This window comes from Nematolebias whitei, chromosome 20 (genome assembly GCF_014905685.2).
Source record: "Nematolebias whitei isolate Nwh7 chromosome 20, NemWhi1, whole genome shotgun sequence".
Lineage (NCBI taxonomy): Eukaryota > Metazoa > Chordata > Actinopteri > Cyprinodontiformes > Rivulidae > Nematolebias > Nematolebias whitei.
The window spans coordinates 25,219,069-25,240,126 of NC_056517.1; the positions used below are offsets into that span (position 1 = coordinate 25,219,069).

General features: G+C 41.9%; 1 protein-coding gene across 1 annotated transcript in view; it reads right to left on the reverse strand.

Moving 5' to 3' along the window:
* Positions 1–1,784: 1,784 nt before the first annotated feature.
* Positions 1,785–21,058, reverse strand: part of pou6f2 (POU class 6 homeobox 2) — a 95,425-nt gene continuing 76,151 nt past the window's right edge. The window contains exons 8-10 of the mRNA XM_037694416.1: positions 13,863–14,016; positions 7,455–7,623; positions 1,785–2,292 (exon numbers count right to left, since the gene is read on the reverse strand). Of these exons, the coding sequence (XP_037550344.1) occupies positions 1,785–2,292; positions 7,455–7,623; positions 13,863–14,016 (831 nt within the window). The remainder of the gene's footprint in view (positions 2,293–7,454; positions 7,624–13,862; positions 14,017–21,058) is intronic.

Consider the following 21,058-nt stretch of genomic DNA (forward strand, 5'->3'; position numbering starts at 1 on the left):
TGTGAGAGCAAAACATTTATAGTGACGGACTGAGACCTTTCCTTTTCTGAAAAAGTGACATTTCTCACACGAAAATGCCAAGTAGACGTAAAACTTTAGCGCACACGAATAAAGACGGAATCACTTGAGAGCTCAGAGGATTTCAATGTTTCCAAAGATCCTTACTCAAATAAAAGCATTTATAAAAAAATACAAACCCTTGAGGATAACCATTTAAATTAAAACATCTTGAGGAAAAGTATGCAGTTCTTGGAAACGACTCCAAACTGAAATAAGAACTTAATGCAAAATATATGACCTTCACTTGGCTGGAAGGAATGCAGAATATAAGAAAAACAACAGATTTTTGCAAATAACATCTTGTGTGATATATTCAGGTTAATTAAAACAGTTAAGTAGAATGAGCTCTGTGGTTTGGTCAGAGGGAACACAAATCTATACACAAACAGTCAACTACAGGGTCCAATTTGAAGCCTTAAAATGTAAAATCAGTCTGGTTGTAAATTTTGGGACGTCAGGTGAAAAATTAACTCTTTATGCGGTTTGAGTTGAAGCAGGCAGAGACAAATCTACTTATAAAGAAAAATAAATAAAACATACATTGTGATTGAAAATAAAATGACAGAATACACTGATGAAGCTGTTTGACTTTTTTTTTTTTCCTTTTTTCCAACACGTTGTAAAACATAAAAAAAAAAAAAAAAACCAGGGCAGAAAGTTGTGTGATTAAAGCAATAAAAAAGATTAAATCTCCCCCCAGTCCTTGAGCAGAAGTTTGTGTGTTCTTTGGCTATCAGGCTTTGGCAACAGAATGACACAGTAGCTCGAAGCAAAGCTGCAGTAGACGTCTCTTATTTTCATCACGTGAAAGTCCTCGTTTCCTTCCCTTTTTTGACTCTAGTAGTTCCCAACACTGGACCTTGAGGAACACCATCCATCACATTTCAGTTGTTTCCTGCTCAAACACGCCTGATTCAGTGATTTAATTACGTCCTCAAATTCTGCAGAAGCCCGTTAATCACACGTTCATTCAAATCAGCTGTGTCAAAGCAAAAAAAACAAGTAATGCAGGACGGTGTTCCTCAAGGACAACATTTGGGTACCACTGCTTTTATCTGTAACAATCTCATGACGTTATCAATAAATACCTGTAAAAGTTGTACAAAGTTACATTGTGACTGAAAATATTTATAGATGAAACACAACAATAAAATGCAGTTGTTTAACAGCAAAGATTTTTTTCCAAAAACGCTTATCAGTGTGATTTGACATTTTTAATATATTTACATTCAAACAATAAAAAAAAAGCAAAAGAGAAAATGTTTACTCACACTCACACATATAGCTTCGATTTTGCCAGTACAAATGTAAAAATTTAGAGCACATTTACATTACAAAATTATTCTTCGTTAGATGCAACAGACTTTGGTAAATAGTGTTTTGATTTGGTATGTTCTCTTTACTAAATCCCTCCTCATGGGAACCAGAATGAAGGGAGACAGTCTGGTTTGAAAGTCCAGAATGTAAAACTCTTTAAAACAGCACGCCGTATGTTTTCAGATATTTCTCACATATTAATCTCTTTTTCATGTTTTTGGTTTCGCCATGGTCATTTACATAATCACACTGACAACACATAGTTTCTGTTGGCAAACTGTCCATCCAGGGGACTTGAAAACACTTTTCTGTTTCTATAGAAGTTCATCCACTTTTGTTGGTTTTAATGGCTGCCACTTTTCCACTCCACTGTTTGTTTCTTTTTTCTTTTTCTTTTGAGAGCTCGCTCATTTTGGGAGCTCCTCTAGAGAATCAGTGAGAGGGTCCATTGGGGCAGCCATGCTGAGGTCGGGCTGTTTCAAGCGCTTTATTGTGTTTTTCAAAGCTTGCCTCTTGTTGCAGAACCACACACGCACCACCTCCCTGTCATAGTTCAGTTTCTCCGCGATTTCCGTCATTTCCTGTCCGGAGGGGTGCGTGTTCTTCTCAAAGTGGCTGTTGAGGATCTCGAGTGCCTGCGGGGTGAAAGAGGTCCTCCGCTTGCGTTTTTTTGAAGGCTCGCTGCCGATAAACTCAGTCAGGTTCTGCATGCCGGATCGGTGGCGGGCTTCAGCCTCGGCCATCCAGCGCTCCAGAACGGGCTTAATCTTCTGGGCGCTTTTAGGGGTGATGTCCAACTTCTCAAACCTGGCAGGATATAAAAGGCCAGGGTTCAGTTTGCCTGTCAGACTGCTACCTATAGTGTTCTCTTGGGCTTCCTGTGGTAGGAAAAAGTGGCTTCTCAGGATGGTGTGTCTGGGGAGAATTGAGAAAAAAGAATCTTACTCAGGTGCCCTGCCAGAACAAGGGATAAGCTGCCTGCCTTTTTACTCTCCTCAACCAGAATGCCACCGGGACTGAGACTAACATCCAGGCGCTCGTCTGAGTCTCGCACCTGGAAACACCTCAGCTGTAGCAGCTGGAAGTGATGTTTAAACCTCTGAGTTAACTGTCTGGCCGAGGCTGCGGTGCTCTGTCCCAAACTGGCAGTGGTGGAACAAGGAGATTTAGCCAGTGGCTATAAATCAGGTGCAGCTAAACCAAAGAGCATGCCAAAAAACTCCAACTAAAAGTTGTTCTTTAGAGTTTTTCTTTTTAAATAAAGGAAAAACAATTCAGGAATTAAACCAGATATTGAATTTCTGACCCCCCAGATGATAAGAAGCTACGTATCTGCCACAGCATGCAGGTAAATCTGAAAAACACCTACATTTACTGTCCCTTTATTTTATGTTCCAACACCCCCTCACTTTATATTTCATATATTAACAGAGACGCTGGGACTGTCAGGTGCATTTTGTTTGATATTCAGAAATACCTGGAATATTTCTCATCGTGGTTATAAAACAATGCTTTATGAAGTATTTAGACTCGTTAAGGGAAAGATAAAAAACAAATTGTTTATTTTATAATTTCATTCCGATGCTTAGAGGCCAACAGATAAAATGGTAGTCTTGATGTGTTTGATAAAAAATATATTTTAACCATTTTTAAACCTAGAAATAAACAAAAATACATCCTTTTTGTTTGTGTAATTATAGATAAAACGGATAGTAACATGACTACAGATGTTTGATGAGAATATATTAGAATTTGCTTACTTTAAATTTTGTAAGGGATCTAAAAAAAGAGTTGATATGTTTAATGTTTCTGACCGAGGTGGACCGGTCTGGCAGAAAAAAGTGAATATCTAGATTGAATGATAGTAGATTTAATGACTAATGTAAGATTTTTTTATACATATATATAATATGAGGTAAAACGTAGCCTCTGCAGCTCGTAGCTGTGAACCTTCAGGCAGTTTCTAACTGAGGCCAAATGCACAGCAGCACATTTAAGTCAAACTCCTCCTAAGGTACTTTTAGAAACACCCAGAGAGGCTTCCACCTTCATCCTGATGCACTAGAGGAGGGAGAGCGTCCCCCAGCCGAGCCACTCTCAACTCATTTTAGTATCTGCAGTTCCTGTTGATCCATGAAATGTCCTGTCTCTGGTGACGCTTCGTATTTACTAATGTATTCCCTCAGTATGGAGCCCTCCTCTCTCCAGTGTTTAGGAAGCTGGGGTTATAAATAATACTGCCTGTCGACAAGAAGAAGTGCACCAACGAGGTGTAGAGACAGAGAAGTTCATGCATGTATGGGCGTCACACCATTAAAACGACCATTTTTGCTTGTTTGTCCAACAGAAACTAGAGCTTTGTTGTGGCTTTTTGGCATCTTTCTGTAAATATACCCTAAACATTTTATTGTCTTAAATTCATTTTTCTTCTTTTCAAAAAAATAGCTCAATACACTTCTTAAAGTGGTCTTTTGTTATCGAACATTAATCATATGTTGGTTAAACGTGAAGTTAGAATGTTCCTAACAGGTTCTTTAAAGCAAATGTGTATTTTATAGGGAAAACTGAAACTGCAGCATCATTCTGTGGTTTGAATCAAAACATTTATCATCTCTAATGTTTACAGCCAGTGGACAAAATTATTAGAAGCCAAATCAGCAATATTGTTGAATATTGGCCTGTCGTATAAAAATAGTGTTAGTGAGTTCCATTTTTTTGTGTTGGTTATTTAGTTATATATAATTAACTGTTTGTAAAATAACACATAACTCAAAACAGGAGAGTTGTGATCCTGTTTCTACACTGCACAGTGTGAGCCTTCGTATAAGCCTCAAATTTTATTGTTCACCTCCATGAAGATACATTGTTCTTTATTTATTTATTGCCTAAAACAAAGAAGCTTGATCCGATTCATTTTTGTCTGCAAATAATAATAAACTCACAACAACACAAATGAGCAAACTGTGAGTTCAAAAACTTTTAAAACCACAAATAAACACTTGTGTTATTTTGTCTGTTACTAGGAGGAAGATGGATAGTGATCAATGACTTCCTAGTAGGCTTCTGTATTTATTTATTTATTTATTTATTTATTTTAACCAGCTGTGTTACAGGCACCGTTCAGAAAAAAATAATTTACTCTACGTATTTAAGTTTAAAAAATCTTTTTGTGTGGACACCCGCAGCTTATAGACAAGCGCAACCTATATATGTACAAAATATTTTTTTTGTGGGCGGGGCTTATATTTGGATGTACTCTATAGTCCAGAAATTACAGTAAAAGTTCAGTCTAATAAAATGGTTAAAAAAAAAAGGTCTGAGAAGAAATAAGTTAAGCATTATTGGATTTTTACGCAAAACAAAGTGTTAAATTAAGACAAATAAATACAAACAAAAATATGAAGAGGAAGAATTTATGACTGTATTGTAGATTTTTCTCATTTTTGTCACTACTTGAACCGTTTTCTTTTTTTTTAAGTCGGTAGTCTAGCTGACAAAAGTTTGATAAAAACTAATCTTTTAAATTTTTTGAAAACCATTCTTAAATAGTGTCAAATACCAGTGTGTCATAATCTAATAGATGTAATTAATCTTTGAAATTTACTCATGGCTGCTCATGAATTATGTCAATGTATTTTTAATAAGCGGCTATTTACGCCAGGTTTTTTATTTCTTGTTCTTTTTTTTTTAAATCATGAGTCAGAGTTTGTGAAAGGAGGTCGAATCCTCACCAGTTTGAGATAGAAGAGTTTGTCGTCTTTTATAATTGTTTTGGAAACACAGTCTTTGCAATGAATTCCTCTTCTTTAATTGTTTTTAAGTCAACAAAACCAAATTTCATCCAAAAGTAATGCATGCGCCTGTTGAGATAAACTAATAAAGAGCCTGGAAACAAGGTGAGCAATGAAAGCGGACAAGATGGAAGCATCTGTCAGTGTCTGTTCACCGTACGAGTTCAGAGCCCAGAGCTACAGTGACGTCCTCAAACTTCATGTCTGAGTTGATGTTAACTAAACTAAAGCATGGGAAGTCCGCCCCGCTACTTAAAACATCAGGATGTCATGTCCAATGTCATGCAAACAAACAAACGTAACAGCGCTGCTAACAGCCCAGAGTGTTTTTAGTTTTTTAGGCTTTTAATGTATGTTATAAATATTTGAATTATGTCAGGCTGTAAATTTTTAATGTGTGATTTTTTTTTCTACTTTCAAACATTAGTCTGGGCCTCATAAGAACTGGCGCTCCTGTACCGTTTCACGTTTTATTGCCCGTTTGATGTTGATGCGATTAAATTTTAAAAGTGGGGGTGACAGTGTCGCCTAAACAGCGCAGGTCATCATCGGCAAAGCAAATGGGTTTTAACGGCAACGTTAAAACGAACGCAGCAATCAGATGGAAACACAAACACAAATGAGTCTGGAAACATTCAAACTGAAGAACGTGACTCCTGTTTTTGTCCTGAATGACTGAGAATCTGCAACACTAACAGTGGTGTCGGACCACATCAATAGCTTTGTTTACATGGACATAAGTAATCAGATTAGACGGCCGTTCGGAATAAAAATGCGTCATGTAAACACCCCATTCAGATTATTCTTTGTTGATTCAGTTCCATCCAAAATAATTTGCAATCAGAATGAGACAGGTGCTTTATGCCAATTCATAATCCGAACGGTGTGCATGTAAACACTTAATCTGATCATTTTATTCTGATTGTGGAAAAATGACCTGACTGTGCATGTGCAACCTATGTCTACCTCACATATAGCCTGGCTAGATGCTAATAATATTAGCATGTCGGGGAAGAAAAACTAGTTTGTGAGCGACAACATTTCCACTGGAAACTTTGAAAGAGCTCAAAATGATCTGTATCACCTGTAGCTCAGTCAGGGAGTGCAGTGACGTCTCCACCATCATTAAAACCTGTCGCGGGTCCATTTTGGGCGCTCAGGTTTGTTTACTTTCATCATGGAAGTAGAACTTTTGTTTTTTTTTAAAAGAGAGTTTACCACTCTGCGCATGTCAGTACTTCTATTCTGAATAAAAGCCCATTGCATGTAAACACTCATCGTGAACGGATTGTGCCCATGTAAACGATACATACGGATTATTTAATCCAAATACATTTCAATCAGATAAATGTAAATGTAAACATAGCTAGAACTAGTGTTATGGATTAATATTTGAGTTTGTTTATACCAATGATGAGCGCACTGCTCATCAATTTTGGCTAATTTGCTAACAACTAATAGCGGAACAATTTTTTTTGTTTAGCAGATTAACATTTTTGCTAACTTTGGAAACTGTTAGCGCAATTAGCTTCCGCCAATTTAGTTTTCGGTAACAATACGTCCACCAAAAAAATAAAAAAAACTTATTCCTGTTTGTTTGTGGTTAAAACCAGGTCTCTCTTGTAAATGAGTCCCCGAGTCTCAATGGGATTAACCTGTATAAATAAAGGTTGCATGAATGTTTGCCAGCTTTAAAATAATCCTAAAACTTTAAAGTATTTTCTAGAACAGCTACTTTTTATTTTAGCCTTCTAAAAAAATAATATCCTGACACCATGTGGCCCAATTATTCTCTTCATGCCAAATGTTAGTGAGGTGGAAAAACAGCGCGAACGAAACACAGATTTTATGATTCGTCTCATGAATATATAATACGCCATTTATGGCTAAACGGTATTCAGAGAAGCAGTAAAATATGACAATCTTATTAACAGATCCTTGCCGTCAAGCTCTCTCATGTTCAGGCAGAGGGAGCAGCGATGCGCCTTAGTAAATATTAAATGCTTTAAGTGCTTCTGGTAATACTTGTATATGTATTTTGCATAAGTAACACCAGTCTGTCAGCAGCTGAGAGAAGAAGAGGAGGAAGGGTAAGTCAAGTCAAGTCATTCAATTATGTATTTAATATCTTAATATTGTCTGTTAGAACATGGATTGAGGAGATTAGAGCACCTGACAGCCCACTGAGTCTGCACAGCTACTTCTGCTTTTCTTTGACAGAATCAGGACATGAGAAGAAGAAAAAAGTAATTTCCTCTTAGTTTCTTGCCTTTTGTTCGTCCTTACCTGCAGATGGCAGACTGGCTGTACGCCGGCCCCTCGGCGGCGCTGAGCGCCTGGCCCACCTGAGTCTGTGTCAGGCCCAGGGACAGCCGCCGGATCTTGAATGCTTTGGCGAATTCACGAATCTCCTCCAGGTTGACCCCGTCCACCTCGCTGGGGGCAGTCTGCGGGTCTGAAAAAGCGATACGTACACATCTCATTTTAGCTCCTCCGTCGCTTTTATTTTTCAGAGTGAAAGAGGCAAACAAGCAGCCGTTTGTGATCACGATCGCCTCTAAGCAACCTGCTGCTCTGGGTCAGAACGTATTTGTCGATGTAAACATGTACATGAGAGGTGTTTCAAAGAATAAATACCTTCGAGGTGCGAATACAAGCTTTCATGCCTTTAACTTTAAAGTATAAATCATCTAGCTTACAGTATGGACAAAAACACATGACCTAGTTTATGTTCAACCAATAAAACCTGCAGAGCTTTAGTTTCTCTGTGAATACATGCATATTCTAAAGCAAACATTAAAAAATGTAGACGTTCTAAAATCTTTATGACCCTAAGTGATGAAGCCTCCAAAGCAGCATTGACCCTCACAAACAACAAGCTCCAGTCCAAAATAAAAGCTTCTACACAAAGAAGCTGTGGGAAAACTTGACAGAAGTATTTTAAATAATTTTCCTGCTAATAAAAAGCGATTTCACATTGTACATCAATGTCAGGTGCCCTGGCATCCTGCTTACTAAGGCAAAGTTTGTGCCTCTGAATAATTCATCCTGGTCATTATCAATGAATTATTAAAGGAATCCTCCAAGCGTATTTAAGGAAAAATCTATGAGGCTGCCATCTCGTTGTGCCTCATAAGTGACGTGCAGCGTATGCGATGTGCTCCAGACGTGTGAACACTGGGAAGATGAGGGGCTGCAGACTCGGAGCACTCACGGCTTCGGGTCCTATCATCTCCACAGTGATGAGCATTTCTTCATCATTCCCTGTGGAGGTTATTTACTTAGTAGATTGAAAGACTAATGGAAGCTGTTCTCGACTGGTTCTGCTTCTGGAGCCATAATATTTGTTAGATATTGGGTCAGGACTCAGACACCACTTTAATTTGAACCCAACTCAAATGATGATTAGAATAAAGCTTCACTAAACAGAAAGGTCTGTAAGATGTTTTAAAGACAGTTTTGACTTTTGATCAGTTGTGGCTTTCAGAAATGACTTTATGAAAGAAGAACTAATGATTACAAAAATGTACGTTAAACTTGCAAAATGACGTGCGAGTACTTAAAGCAAAATGTTGTCATGTTTTTTTCTGTTTGTTTGTTTTGAAGAACTTATCTTTATAGTTTTCTTCGTTTGAAAGCCTGAAAATGACTAATAGTGTGAATGTTTATGAAGCACACTATTGTGTGTCTTCTGTACATTTTTCAGCATCTCGCTTGTTCCATTTCAACAAATCATATATCAAAACGTTCAGCTCCTTCAGGAGAAGGGTGCTATGACTTTTGATATTGGTGCAACTTTAGCTTTTTGAAATATTTGGCATTTTCTGGCCTTTCTTTTTTCATAGAAAATGAATTGAGCTCATTTTACATCCTTCAAATCTTTAGATCTGTTTACAATCTTTTACTGTTCCTTTCACATTTTGTTCTGGTTCAGCTTCTTTCAGTTTCCTTGTGCAAATTTAAACTTATTTTCAGCTACTTTCAGCTAATTTCAGCTGTTTTTCTTTCCCAGTTGTTTTGTGCTCCTTTCAGTTTCTTTTTGCAAGTTTCAGCTTTTTTTTTGCTTTTCAGCTACTAATTAGTTATTTTTATGCTAATTTGAGCTTTTTCAGCTGATTCCACATTTTTGGCACTTGTTTCAACCTTTTTCAGCCTAATTCAGCAAAAATGTGCTCTCTCAACTTTCTTCTGGTAATTTAAGTTTTTAAGCTGCCTTTTATTTGTTGCTACTTTTCAGTTTTTATGTGTGTGTGTGTGTGTGTGTGAATTTCTGCCTTTTTCAGACAGTTTCCAACTTTTTGTGCATATTTCTGCTTCTTTCAGCTTAATTGGGCACAATTGTGCTCTCCCCACTTTCTTCTAGTAATTTAGGCTTTTTTCTGCCGTTTCAGCTACTTTTCAGCTATTTCTGGCTAATTTCAGCTTTTTTTGTATTTAGCTAATTTACTATTTTTCCTGCTCATTTCTGCTTATTTAAACCAAATTCACCAAATGTGTTCGTTCTGTTTTATTCTGCGTTGTTCTTCAATTTCAGTTACATTTCAGCATGTTTTTTTTAGCTAATTTCAGCAGTTTTTCAGCAAGTTCTTCAGCAATAAATTGAGATTTGAATCTCTGAAAAATTTAAACAAACTTACAGAATGTGACACTTTATCTGTACCAAAAATACAGTTTAAAAAACAACCTCTATCTCACAGTAACATAATATTTAAGTTAACATTTCACTCATAAATCATTGTTCAAACTGTTTAAACACAAGTTCATATATTTTATACTTAATTAATTTGTCTCTGATAGAACTGACAACTAGCTGAGGATTTGTGTGGCAAGTCAGTTTGGTGGGAAATAGGTTTTTTTTTTGCTTGTTTGTTGTTTATGCAGCTCTAATCCATGTATTTTAATGCACTGATGCAAACAAACAATAATGTGAAATCTGAAAAGGCTCTCTCTGTGATGAAGTTGCACAACTTCGTCTTAAACGTCTTGTTTGAGCTCACAGTTAAAGTGCTGTGAGTTGATTTGACATGCCTTTAAAAAATGAAAAACACTGAAACACTGATTGGATCCTGATCACAACTTGTCATTTAATTAATTTAACAATTATTATTTACCAGTTTTCTTCATGCAGAGATAATGAAGATTTGAGGTGAACATCTGTGTAAATTGTTAAGTGTGTTACTTCCTATTTTAAAGCTGCTGGAAAACCCTGGATAAATTTAAATAAGAGTAAAACATCCAAACAACTTCAGTGTCTTCTCCAAGACTGACTTTTTCTCCATCTGATTATAAACAGACACTCAGGTTTTAAATCCGTTTCTGGCACTTTGTTTGTATCCAGTGGACACAACAGCATTTCATTTTCTCCATGCTTGACTGTCAGGGGATCTTTTCCTTTGTGTATGTCTGCTGTAAATAATATTGAGAGGAAGTGATACGGCTCATACTCAGCATTAAACATTAATTCTATTTAATGCAAACCTTCGCTGCTAGAATGTTGCAGAGACTCAAAAATGGTTTACAAGATACTTTCCGAGCTACCGGTAAACATGAACTAAACACAATGTCTACAACAAGTTGATCAATGATGACTTGTCTTTTATTAAATTCAGTGGAACTATGCTTGCCTTAGAAATGAGTTTACATAGAGTTTAGAAGAATTGACTCTGACAAATGAAATTTATATGAATAAAACCGAGTTTTTAAAGGCAGTAGCTGCGCGCTGACAGGCTGTGATTTATAAGACTCTGCCAAAGGCCAGCGCACCGCAAGCATGAAACTTATGTTCATCAAACACAGCGTACGCCACTTTGGATTGTTTAATAAAGCAAAGAAATGACAATGGAGGGGAAAAATAAAACAGAATCTGTCCATACATGGGGTTCTGTCATGTAAATTCTCCTACAAATGATTTTATAGATTGTTTTATTTTACAGAAAAACAAGAATTAATTACTGGTTTAACCATGCAGAGTAGGTTTTGTCTTATATTAGAGTTTATTAAATCTAACATTTAGATTTCTGTTGTTACCTTCGTAAAAAAAAATAGATAAAGCTTTTGTTAAGGCACAAAGAAATAACTCAGCACTATCTTTCTAAAGGCACGGACATTTTTTTAAAGTATATTTTCTTAAAAAGTATCAAAGTCCATTTTTTAATACTTGATCGTTTAAGGTGTTTTGTGAATACATGCAACATTTTTTTTCAAATGAACATTTGTCAGATTAAATCATAAGACAATAGGCTGCTATCCTCATGTTTTAGAGGCGTCTCTGCTCTAACACACCTGATTTGAACAAATGGGTGATTAACAGTCTTCTGAAAAACATGGGGAGGTAATTGAACCAATGAATCAAGTGTGTTGGAGCAGGAAAACAAGTAAAACATGCAGAGAAGAGGCCCTCCAGGACCAGGATTGGACACCCCTGTGCTAAAATATACTAACCTAAATCCAACTGCATTTATATGATATGAAGAACAACTTGTATATAATATAAATACTAATATAAATAAAGTTATTCCATATATGCTGCAAGCGTGGCTGGAGTTTTGCTTTCCCTTTTCCTTCTACTTGTTCCATGAAAGTAGATTGTTTTGCCAGAACTACTCAAAGTGATAAAAATGATAAGAGAACCAACTTTAAAGGTACAGTGCATGACAAGTGCTAACATCTGGTGGTCGCAACAAGCATACGTCGTCCATCAACAATCCAATCTTGTTTATAGATTTGAGCACCTGTTAAAGGCAGAAGCAGCAACTTTGGCCAAACTGCCCACAAACCAAAAAATATTCTAGTTTTGTTTTCTTTTACATATTGCAGATTCACGTTGCCTCTTCATGTTCAATTGGTGCCTGTTTTTGTGTGACATGAATTTGTCTTCAAAGGAGAACATCTGTGGACCTGCGTCAGAGCTGAGCCGGCTGATAGACACTGTGCCATCTCTTATCAGGACTATGGAACTATCTGGCAGTGCCCACAGACAACTCATCACTTTTGTCGGCCTTCTCATGCATAAATGTATTGAGGTCATTAGTGTGTTGCTGTTTATGTGGGAGGTCTTTTTTGCAACTTTCACACTGTGCCCTGGCCAGGACATAGTGTGAGATATGATTTTTTTTTTACCTCCCCTCCCCTCAAGTTTCTCTTTTCCTTATCTACCTTTGTCTGTCTGAAACAGATCTCTGTTGTAAATGACTCCTCGAGGCTCAGTGGGAACTAACCTGTATAAATAAAGGTTGAATGAATGGTCCTTCATTTCTGAATTATTTACTGTCGAACAGTATCTCACCCACTTTCTTCTTCTACACATCTTTTACTGTCATCATTATTTGATTTAGTTTCACTCAGCATTCATGACTTTCATATTAGTTTTCTAAAACAAAGTTTATTATTTAAATAATTGTTATTTTTATTTATATAATTTCCCCCCTTACAGTGACTGCTGAGTATGTGCACCAGTGACCCCCGTTACCCGGAAAGAAAGAAGCAGGTAAAGATGATGGTTGGATGAGCTGCTCCAAGCATTTTTAGAATGAGTGTTTTTATTTCTTTAAATACAATTTTTACAATTCTAATATCTTCCCTTTCCCTCTATATTTAAATTGTGTTTCCTTTGTTTCTTCACCCCCTTTATTTATTTATTTTTTCTTCTTTCAGCTGCTCCCTTCTTCAAGGGTTGCCACAGCGAACTAGCTCGCACAAAGTCTTGTCAATAATTTTTACCCCAGATGCCCTTCCTGACGCAACCACAGACCACCGAGCTACCACAGCCCTCTGTGTGGAGGAGAGCTGCTATCTAGGGCACCTGGGGGAGCAGATGGTGGTGGTTAAGGGCCTTGCTCAAGGGTCCAGAGTGAGGCAAATGAGGGTGGAGGCAGGTGTGGGTGTTTCACCTTTACCACCCACAATTTGATGTTGTCGGTCCAGGGAGCTGAACCGTTGACCTTCCAATCTCAGGCTCACCTTCTCTAACCTCTACGCCACCACGCCCCTTTATGATCAATAATCTGTTTATTTATTTTACATTTTATTACCACTTTTGTTTATGTAGGTTAGCTGTATATGTTTTTTGGTGGGTTATATTGTTGACTTTAGTTTGTATCTGTTGTGAAGCACTTTGTGTTACAATCTGATGTGTTTTATAAGTATTCTCAATGACTGATAACCTAATGACGTTCTCGTTTAGAGGAACTCACTGATACAACCCATGTTTTTAATGGTGAGTGTGGTGATAATCCTCATTTTTCTGACTGTCAACCCTTTGAATGGAGAAAAATGGACTGATCCTGTGAACATGTATTGCTTGTGCAGCCCAAACCAGATTTCTTGTTCGTCTGTGACAGAGTCCCATTGTGATCCTGTAACTAATAAAAAGACTACAAACTACACTGTCACACTGACCGACATGCTCCTCCACAATGATGAACACAAACACTAGTTTATTCATTTTTTGGTCATTCTCTCAAACACCTTCCTGCAGCTCAGTGGAACGGTAGAAATGTTTTAATCCACAGGTAAAAATCACACCCAACAGATAAAAAACCACAGAAATCAACACGTGTTCAGACACAGGGTGGACATTTGCTACAATTACAAACGCAAAGTTTTGTTCCAGTCACACTGTAGTAAACTACTGAGACAAATCAAAACCATTTCTGCCTTGCTGCATCTTATGTGTGAGCCCAGTCGGACACTTACTGCTAACCAGCTGCCCTACGCTGAGAGCTGAGGAAGAGGAGGAGGTGGAGGAGGAGGAAGAGGCCTGGTGGAGAGGACTCTGTCTGTGGGGCATGTGAAGCAGGCTGGCTTGAGACGATGCAGGCCCCGTCTGGCCCTGCTGAGCCTGAGGCAGCTGGACACACACAAACACACAGATGATGCTTTGACAGCTCTTAGGACATAAATAAATCATTGTTACTGCTGCACATCATCATGATAATAATCATTTACAATAATAATGTCATTAAGGTGACTAGGATACAATATCGGATCTAATCAACCAATCAACAGCTGCTAAATTGACCACGCAGAGAAGCTGAATATAATGAGAGGCACTCTGAACCTGATGATGATGAAATTACTGCCTGCAGTATTTCGACTGACAGAGCAGTGCTGCCAGGCTACAGTGGTAGTTTGCTGCTGTAGTGGGAGTTTAAAGGAACTAGCATGCTGGTTCAGCTAAACTCCGGTTTATAATTGATTCTCTGCAGAAATCAACTCTGTTCAAAAGAAAAAAAAAGACCAAAAAGCTTGTGACAATTACCGTATTTTCCAGCATGTAAGTCACAGTTTTTGGCATAGATTTGTCAGTCCTGCGACTTATACGCCGAAGTGACTTATTTATGATCCCCCCCCCTTCCTTATTCATAATGTAATTTTTGACTGACGCTTTAAATTTTGAAGAAATGCAACAGCGAGTCCTCCCGTGCCCGCTTGCTTCACTCAGCTGGTGCAGAAGGAGGAACGCTGGAGAGCTCGTGGCTCCAGCTGTGATGGATGACGCAGCGCCGCCCAGGCGAAATGAAGCTGTTTTGACCATTAAATCAATGCATAATAAACGTGACGGGTCAGCGGTGACGTAAGCCTGTCACGATAACAAATTTTGCTGGGCGATTAATTGTCTCAGAAATTATTGCGATAAACGATAACATTTTTGCAATTTGACAATAATTAGTATTCGTCAAATTTAAGAAGAAATGTTGGTTAATTTGTTTTGAGTGTAGTACCTTTTTTGACCACTGGATGACAGTATAAGACCGTTTGAACCAAAGAATGGATAGTGAGGTAGCGAGCAGCGTGTCTCTTTAAGAAAATTGGGAGGGAGGCCCATTGACGTGAAATGGGCCGTCTCTCCTTCCTGTTTTTCAGTTCTCAAAAATGCGGACGCTCTGTGTGGTTTGAGCTCTTTAGCATAGCATTTTTCACACAAAGCTTTTAATAAAAAATCAGTAAACAAGTTCTCAGTTTCTTTTTGCAGAGAAAAACATCATTTTACATGAAGGCATGAGTTTCAACCGTGAATTTTGGAGCTTTGACAAGACGGAGGTTTTTTCCCCAAAGTCAGCCTGTTAGCTTAGCTTGTAGCTTAGCTTCTCTGCTTAGTTGCTTTTAACAGTTTTAACAGTTGTTAAAACAGATTTTAAAGAGAAAGGGAGGATTCAGTGAAGAGAACTGGAGTTGAGCCTTTTGTCATCCAGTGTCTTCAGCAGAAAGAGAGAGACACGAAGAAACTAAAAAGCCGATAAATGAAAATGAGGTAGATAATTTTCATTTATCATGCGATTAATTGATTTATTGTTCATCGCAACACGCCTGCGGTGACGCATTATGTATGCCATTTCATCGCCAATGTGACATATATGTTCTATTTCATCCCTCCTGACCGCCAGAGGGCGGTGCTGAAAGCACTGAATGTTCCCTTCGCGCATGCGCTGTTCGAGTAATAATACCAACGGAGTCACAGGTGTGACACGGATGACCAATCAGAGGCTATATAGCTCAACGTCATCCGCAGCTCTGCTCCTTTTTTCTTCTCGCGTGCGGTTCAATTCAGGGCTTCAGCCCTTTGGACCTTTTCTGAACTTTTTACCGTCGTCGGAAGCCCGACTGCCCATCAGCGGGAGTAGCATGTTCGCCCTCCTAGGGCTGCAACGGTTTAACCCTGTTCAAAGGTATTTCTGCTGATTCGTTGGGGACTACGGCGGTTTCCGCCTCTCCCAACTCACAGCGTCTGACTACTATGTGTGTGATTCAACACTGGTGAGTAGTGTTTTTTTGCTTATATTTTGCTATTGGTTAGCGGTAGCGTTCGCTCCGCTCCTGTTTACTGGAGGCCTCCAACCGCGTGGTCGGTTGGACTGTGCTCCGAAGTTTGCTTATTACGTAGCCAGCTGAGTTCCTGGCCTTGTTTTAATTGGTGAAGGCAAGCATTCTCACCCCTTCTCCCAATTGTCCTCTCTTACCAGCTGAGATAGCGGTGCTAGCCTCTCCGGGTTTTAACCTTGTTTTAATTGGTGAAGGCGAGCGTTCTCACCCTCTCTCCCAGTTGACCTCTCTTACCAGCTGAGCTAGCGGTGTTAGCCTCTCTGAGTTTTGGCCTTGTTTTGATTGGTGAAGGCGAGCGTTCTCGCCCCCTCTCCCAATTGTCCTCTTTACCAGCTGAGCTAGCGGTGCTAGCCTCTCTGAGTTTTGGCCTTGTTTTGATTGTTGAAGGTGAGCGTTCGCGCCCCCTCTCCCAATTGTCCTCTTTACCAGCTGAGCTAGCAGTGCTAGCCTCTCTGGGTATCTTGGAAAGAGCTGGGTAAGGAGCATGGACGGCTCTCACTGCTGTACAGTCTGTGGAGCCATGCTCCAGACAGATGACTGTCACGACCTGTGTCCTGCCTGCCTTGGACATGAGCATCTGGTGGAGGCCCTGTCAGAGAACCCCTGCATGAATCGCAGCTTCATGTCGCGTGCTGTGAGGGTGGCCCGGCTGGCCCAGTTTCGCCCCAAACTTGGCGATGACCTCCCGCCTTCTGGGCAGGAGGCTCCACCTTGGCGCTCGAAGCGCTGGACTGAGGCCGCAGTCTCTGTGGCCCCTCCTGGGAAAAAGCGAGCCAGGTCTGATAGGGGCATCTCCACAAGGGTGGAGCAGCTCTCCGTTGAATTAGCAGAGATGAAGTCCCTTTGTCAGGTACGCCAACTGGGAACTTAACCAGTGGCAGCAACCGGACTCTCCTCCCCACCCATGCCTGAACTGGCTGCGGATGAAGATGTGCTATCCTTGGCTGCCTCTGCCTCTCACTTTTTAGGTGAGGAGGATGGGCATTCATCTCAAGTCTCAGAGACAGCTTCACTTTCTTCTTTTCAGAGCGCAGTTAGTGGGTCGGGTGACGGCTCGATGTAGGACGTCATGCGTATGGCCCTGAGACAACTGCAGCTGGACGTCCAGCAACCAGAGGCGTCCACCCCTGGAAGTGCCTCCTTCAGGCGCGGACTGACCCCTCCTTCCTTTTCTGTCCCTCCATCAGAGGAGTTCCTGAGGGAGTTGCATGGTTGCTGGCGAGACCCCAAAGCCTTTGCGCGCCTCTCTGCAGATGGCCGAGTGTTGGCGGCCATGCATGAGCCGGCTGCAGCAGGCTTGGATCGCATGCCAGCGATAGAACCTGCTGTTGCCTCTCTCATCGTGTCACCAGAGGAAGCTTTGCGCAGTCATGTTCGGTGCCCACGAGCTCAGTGTCGTGTCATGGATGAATTCCTCTGCAGAGCCTATGCCGCCGGAGCGCGTGCTGGCCGCTTAGGTAATTCCTTGGCACACCTCATGCTTGCCCTCTCCGCGTCCCTTCAGGGGACTAGTGGTGCGACAGCAGCAATGGGCTTTAGCGATGCAGCGCTTCAGGCCATTTCACTAATGACGAGGGAGCTTGGACGCGTGATGTCCTCCTTGGTCCAGGCGAGGACTGGTTGGCGCAGTCAGCATTGACTGAGCCATGCCGTAGAACCCTCCGTAATGTCCAAGTGGTGCCGGGGGAGTTGTTTGGTTCGGCTGCCTTGGAAGCACTGGAACGGACCGTCTCCCCGAGGGTGTTCACTCAGTGTGTGAAGGCAGCCCTGTCTCCTCTGCAGGCCTGCGGAGTGAAGATTCTGCCGTACTTAGATGATTGGCTTCTCTGCACCCCGTCTCAGGCCTGTGCCTTTCACGACACAAACCGCCTGCTCGCTCATATGTCCCAGTTGGGCCTCAATGTCAACCTGGAAAAGAGCTGCATGATCCCTTCCCAGATGACCACCTTTCTTGGGGTGGTTCTGGATTCATCTTCCATGAGAGCTCGCCCATCCACTCAAAGGGTGGCTGGCATACTCCAGCTGGTCAGTCGGTTCAGGCTGGGCAGGCAGCTCCCCTATGTTGCCTTCCTGCAACTACTCGGCAAGCTGACATCAGTCACTCGGGTGGTACCCTTAGGCCTGCTGTCACTTCGCCCCTGGCAGAGGTGGCTCAACAGCTTTCGCCTGGATGCCAGGCTGCACAGGCATCGCAAGCTCGCAGTGACGTGGTCATGTCTTCATGCCTTGACTCCATGGAGGGACGAAGATTATTTGTCCAGGGGTGTCCCCATGGGAATGGTAGTGCGTTGCTGGGAAGTGGTCACGACAGATGCCAGCTCCATGGGATGGGGGGCTGTGTGGCAACGCAGAGCGGTTCAGGGCCGCTGGGGTCAAAGGGACCACTCCAAGCATATAAATGTGCTGGAGCTGCGTGCAGTGCACTTGGCACTCAGGCACTTCCTGCCTCACTTGGAAGGGAGGCATGTTCTTGTTCGGTCAGACAACACCTCTGTTGTCTACCACATCAACCATCAGGGGGGCACCAGGTCAGCACAACTTCTGAGAGTGTCCAGAGAGCTCCTGGAATGGGCCTCTCCTCGCCTGTCCACCCTGCGGGCAGCGTACTTACCAGGGCGACACAATCAGGTCGCAGATTTTCTCTCCCACCAAGGGTCCCCTCCGGGAGAGTGGTCCCTCCACAGCGACATAGTGCTGATGATCTGGGACCGTTTTGGTCAGGCAGAGATAGACCTGTTTGCGACGGAAGAGTCGACTCGGTGTCCCCTATGGTACTCTCTTACGGGGGCGTCGGGTGCGCTGGGCCAGGACGCATTGGCTCATCCTTAGCCAAGGGTCCTTCTATATGCCTTTCCACCCCTTTCTCTAATTTGCCCAACCCTTCAGAGAGTCCTCGAGGAGGGCCACAGGATGCTGCTGGTGGCTCCGTATTGGCCAGCGCGACCATGGTTCCCACTGCTACGAAGTCTATGTCAGGGCATCCCATGGTGTCTTCTGACCAGGAGGGACTTGCTGTCTCAGTTGGGGGGACTGATATGACACCCCAATCTTCAATGTCTTCGGCTGTGGCCACCGCAAGGCTAGGACAACAGCTGACTGGAGTTTCGAGCCCCGTCAGATGCACCATCCTGGGCGCCAGGGCACCCTCTACTCGTCAGCAGTACGAAAACAGGTGGCGTATGTTTTCCCAATGGTGTTCTGATCACAACGAGGATCCAGTCTCCTGTACAGTACCCACCATTCTGGAGTTTCTCCAGTCTCTACTTGGTAAGCGTCGCTCTCCTTCGACGCTTAAAGTTTATGTAGCGGCAATATCATCTAATCACGCTGGCTTTGATGGCTGTACGGTAGGGAGCCATAATCTAGTCTCTCTTTTTCTGCGTGGTGCCCGTAGGTCACACCCGCTGACAGCTCCACAAGCACTAGGTTGGGACCTGCCCTTGGTTCTCGAAGCTCTGTGCCATCCTCCTTTCGAGCCTCTGACGCAGGCGGACCTCAAGTGGCTTTCATGCAAGACAGCTTTTTTGTTGGCTATTGCCTCAGCAAAGAGGGTCAGCGAGCTACATGCTCTCTCAGTCAGCCCCTCATGTCTCAGGTGGGGCCCTGAGGGCTCGTGTGTTACCTTGTGGCCAAACACTGCATTTGTACCAAAGGTGTTATCTCACTCTCATTGTAACCAACCGTTGAGGCTGGCACGTTTTCAGCCTATGCCTGGTGAGGGGTCTGGATTATTGTGCCCGGTGAGGGCACTGGAGGCATACGTTGCAGCTACTGCCGTGATGAGACATTCAGACCAGCTGTTTGTGTGTTATGGAGGCCCTAGGTTAGGCTGTCCTCTTTCCAAACAGCGCCTCTCCCACTGGATCGTGGACGTCATCTGCCACGCCTATGCTGCAGGGCCCGGCCCCCTGCCGGTCGGCTTGAAGGCTCACTCTACCAGGAGAATCGCCGCTTCCTGGGCTGCCCTGAGAGGGGTTCTGCTGGAAGCAATATGTGCTGCTGCATCATGGGCTTCCCCAAGCAGATTTTATAGTTAACATGGCCACCCCTTATCCCCTGGGCCAGGTTCTTCTACAAGGGTCCTCTGGGCCTCCTCAGTGAGGTGGGTGTTTAGGATTCCTTGTGACATTGTTGGTATTAGTCATTCAGTGCTTTCAGCACTGCCCTCTGGCAGTCAGGAGGGATGAAATAGAACGAAAGTTACGTATGTAACTACGGTTCTATGAATCCCGGATGACCACCAGAGCTTCTCTGTCACTCAGAATCCTTGCGTTCTGCGAGAAGATTCTGTAGGAGCAGAGCTGCGGATGACATCGGGCTATATAGCCTCTGATTGGTCATCCGTGTCACACCTGTGACTCCGTTGGTATTATTACTCGAACAGCACATGCGCAAAGGGAACATTCAGTGCTTTCAGCACCGCCCTCTGGCGGTCATCCGGGATTCATAGAAACGTAGTTGCATACGTAACTTTCGTTTTTTCCTCTTCATGATGTCTTTTTTGACTGGTGCGACTTATACTCGGGGGCAACTTATACACCTGAAAATACGGTAGTTTTCATTCTTAAGTTGTTGTTTTTTTGTCAGTAATGACAATTTGAATGTAAAGAAATGAACATTTGGACACAGCAGTCCTCATATCAAACATAATTCATGATCTGCCAGCTATGTGCACCGACGGCAAAAAAAAAACAACAATGTATTTTCATGTTTTATGCACATTTGGAATGCATTTACAAGATCAAGACGTCTTCGCTTTTAAAGCAAAAAGCTGTCTGTGCCATAAACTGGGCTGGTTTCTTCTCTCCTTCTTTTGCTATTAATTATTTTTTCTGTGGCATGTGTTTGTTTGGATGGTGGTGTTGGGGGGGGGGGGGGGGGTGTCAACAGCGATGCACACACTGTCAGGACTGTTGACAGGCTCGGAGAATTATCTAGCTTCACTGGAAATATTCCAGACTGCAGGCTCTGACAACCGTAAATTATGCCCGTGGAACAATGTGCACACCCGGGCTTTGAAGTGTAGACACAAGCATAAACATTATTACAAATGCATTAATTCATTCAAG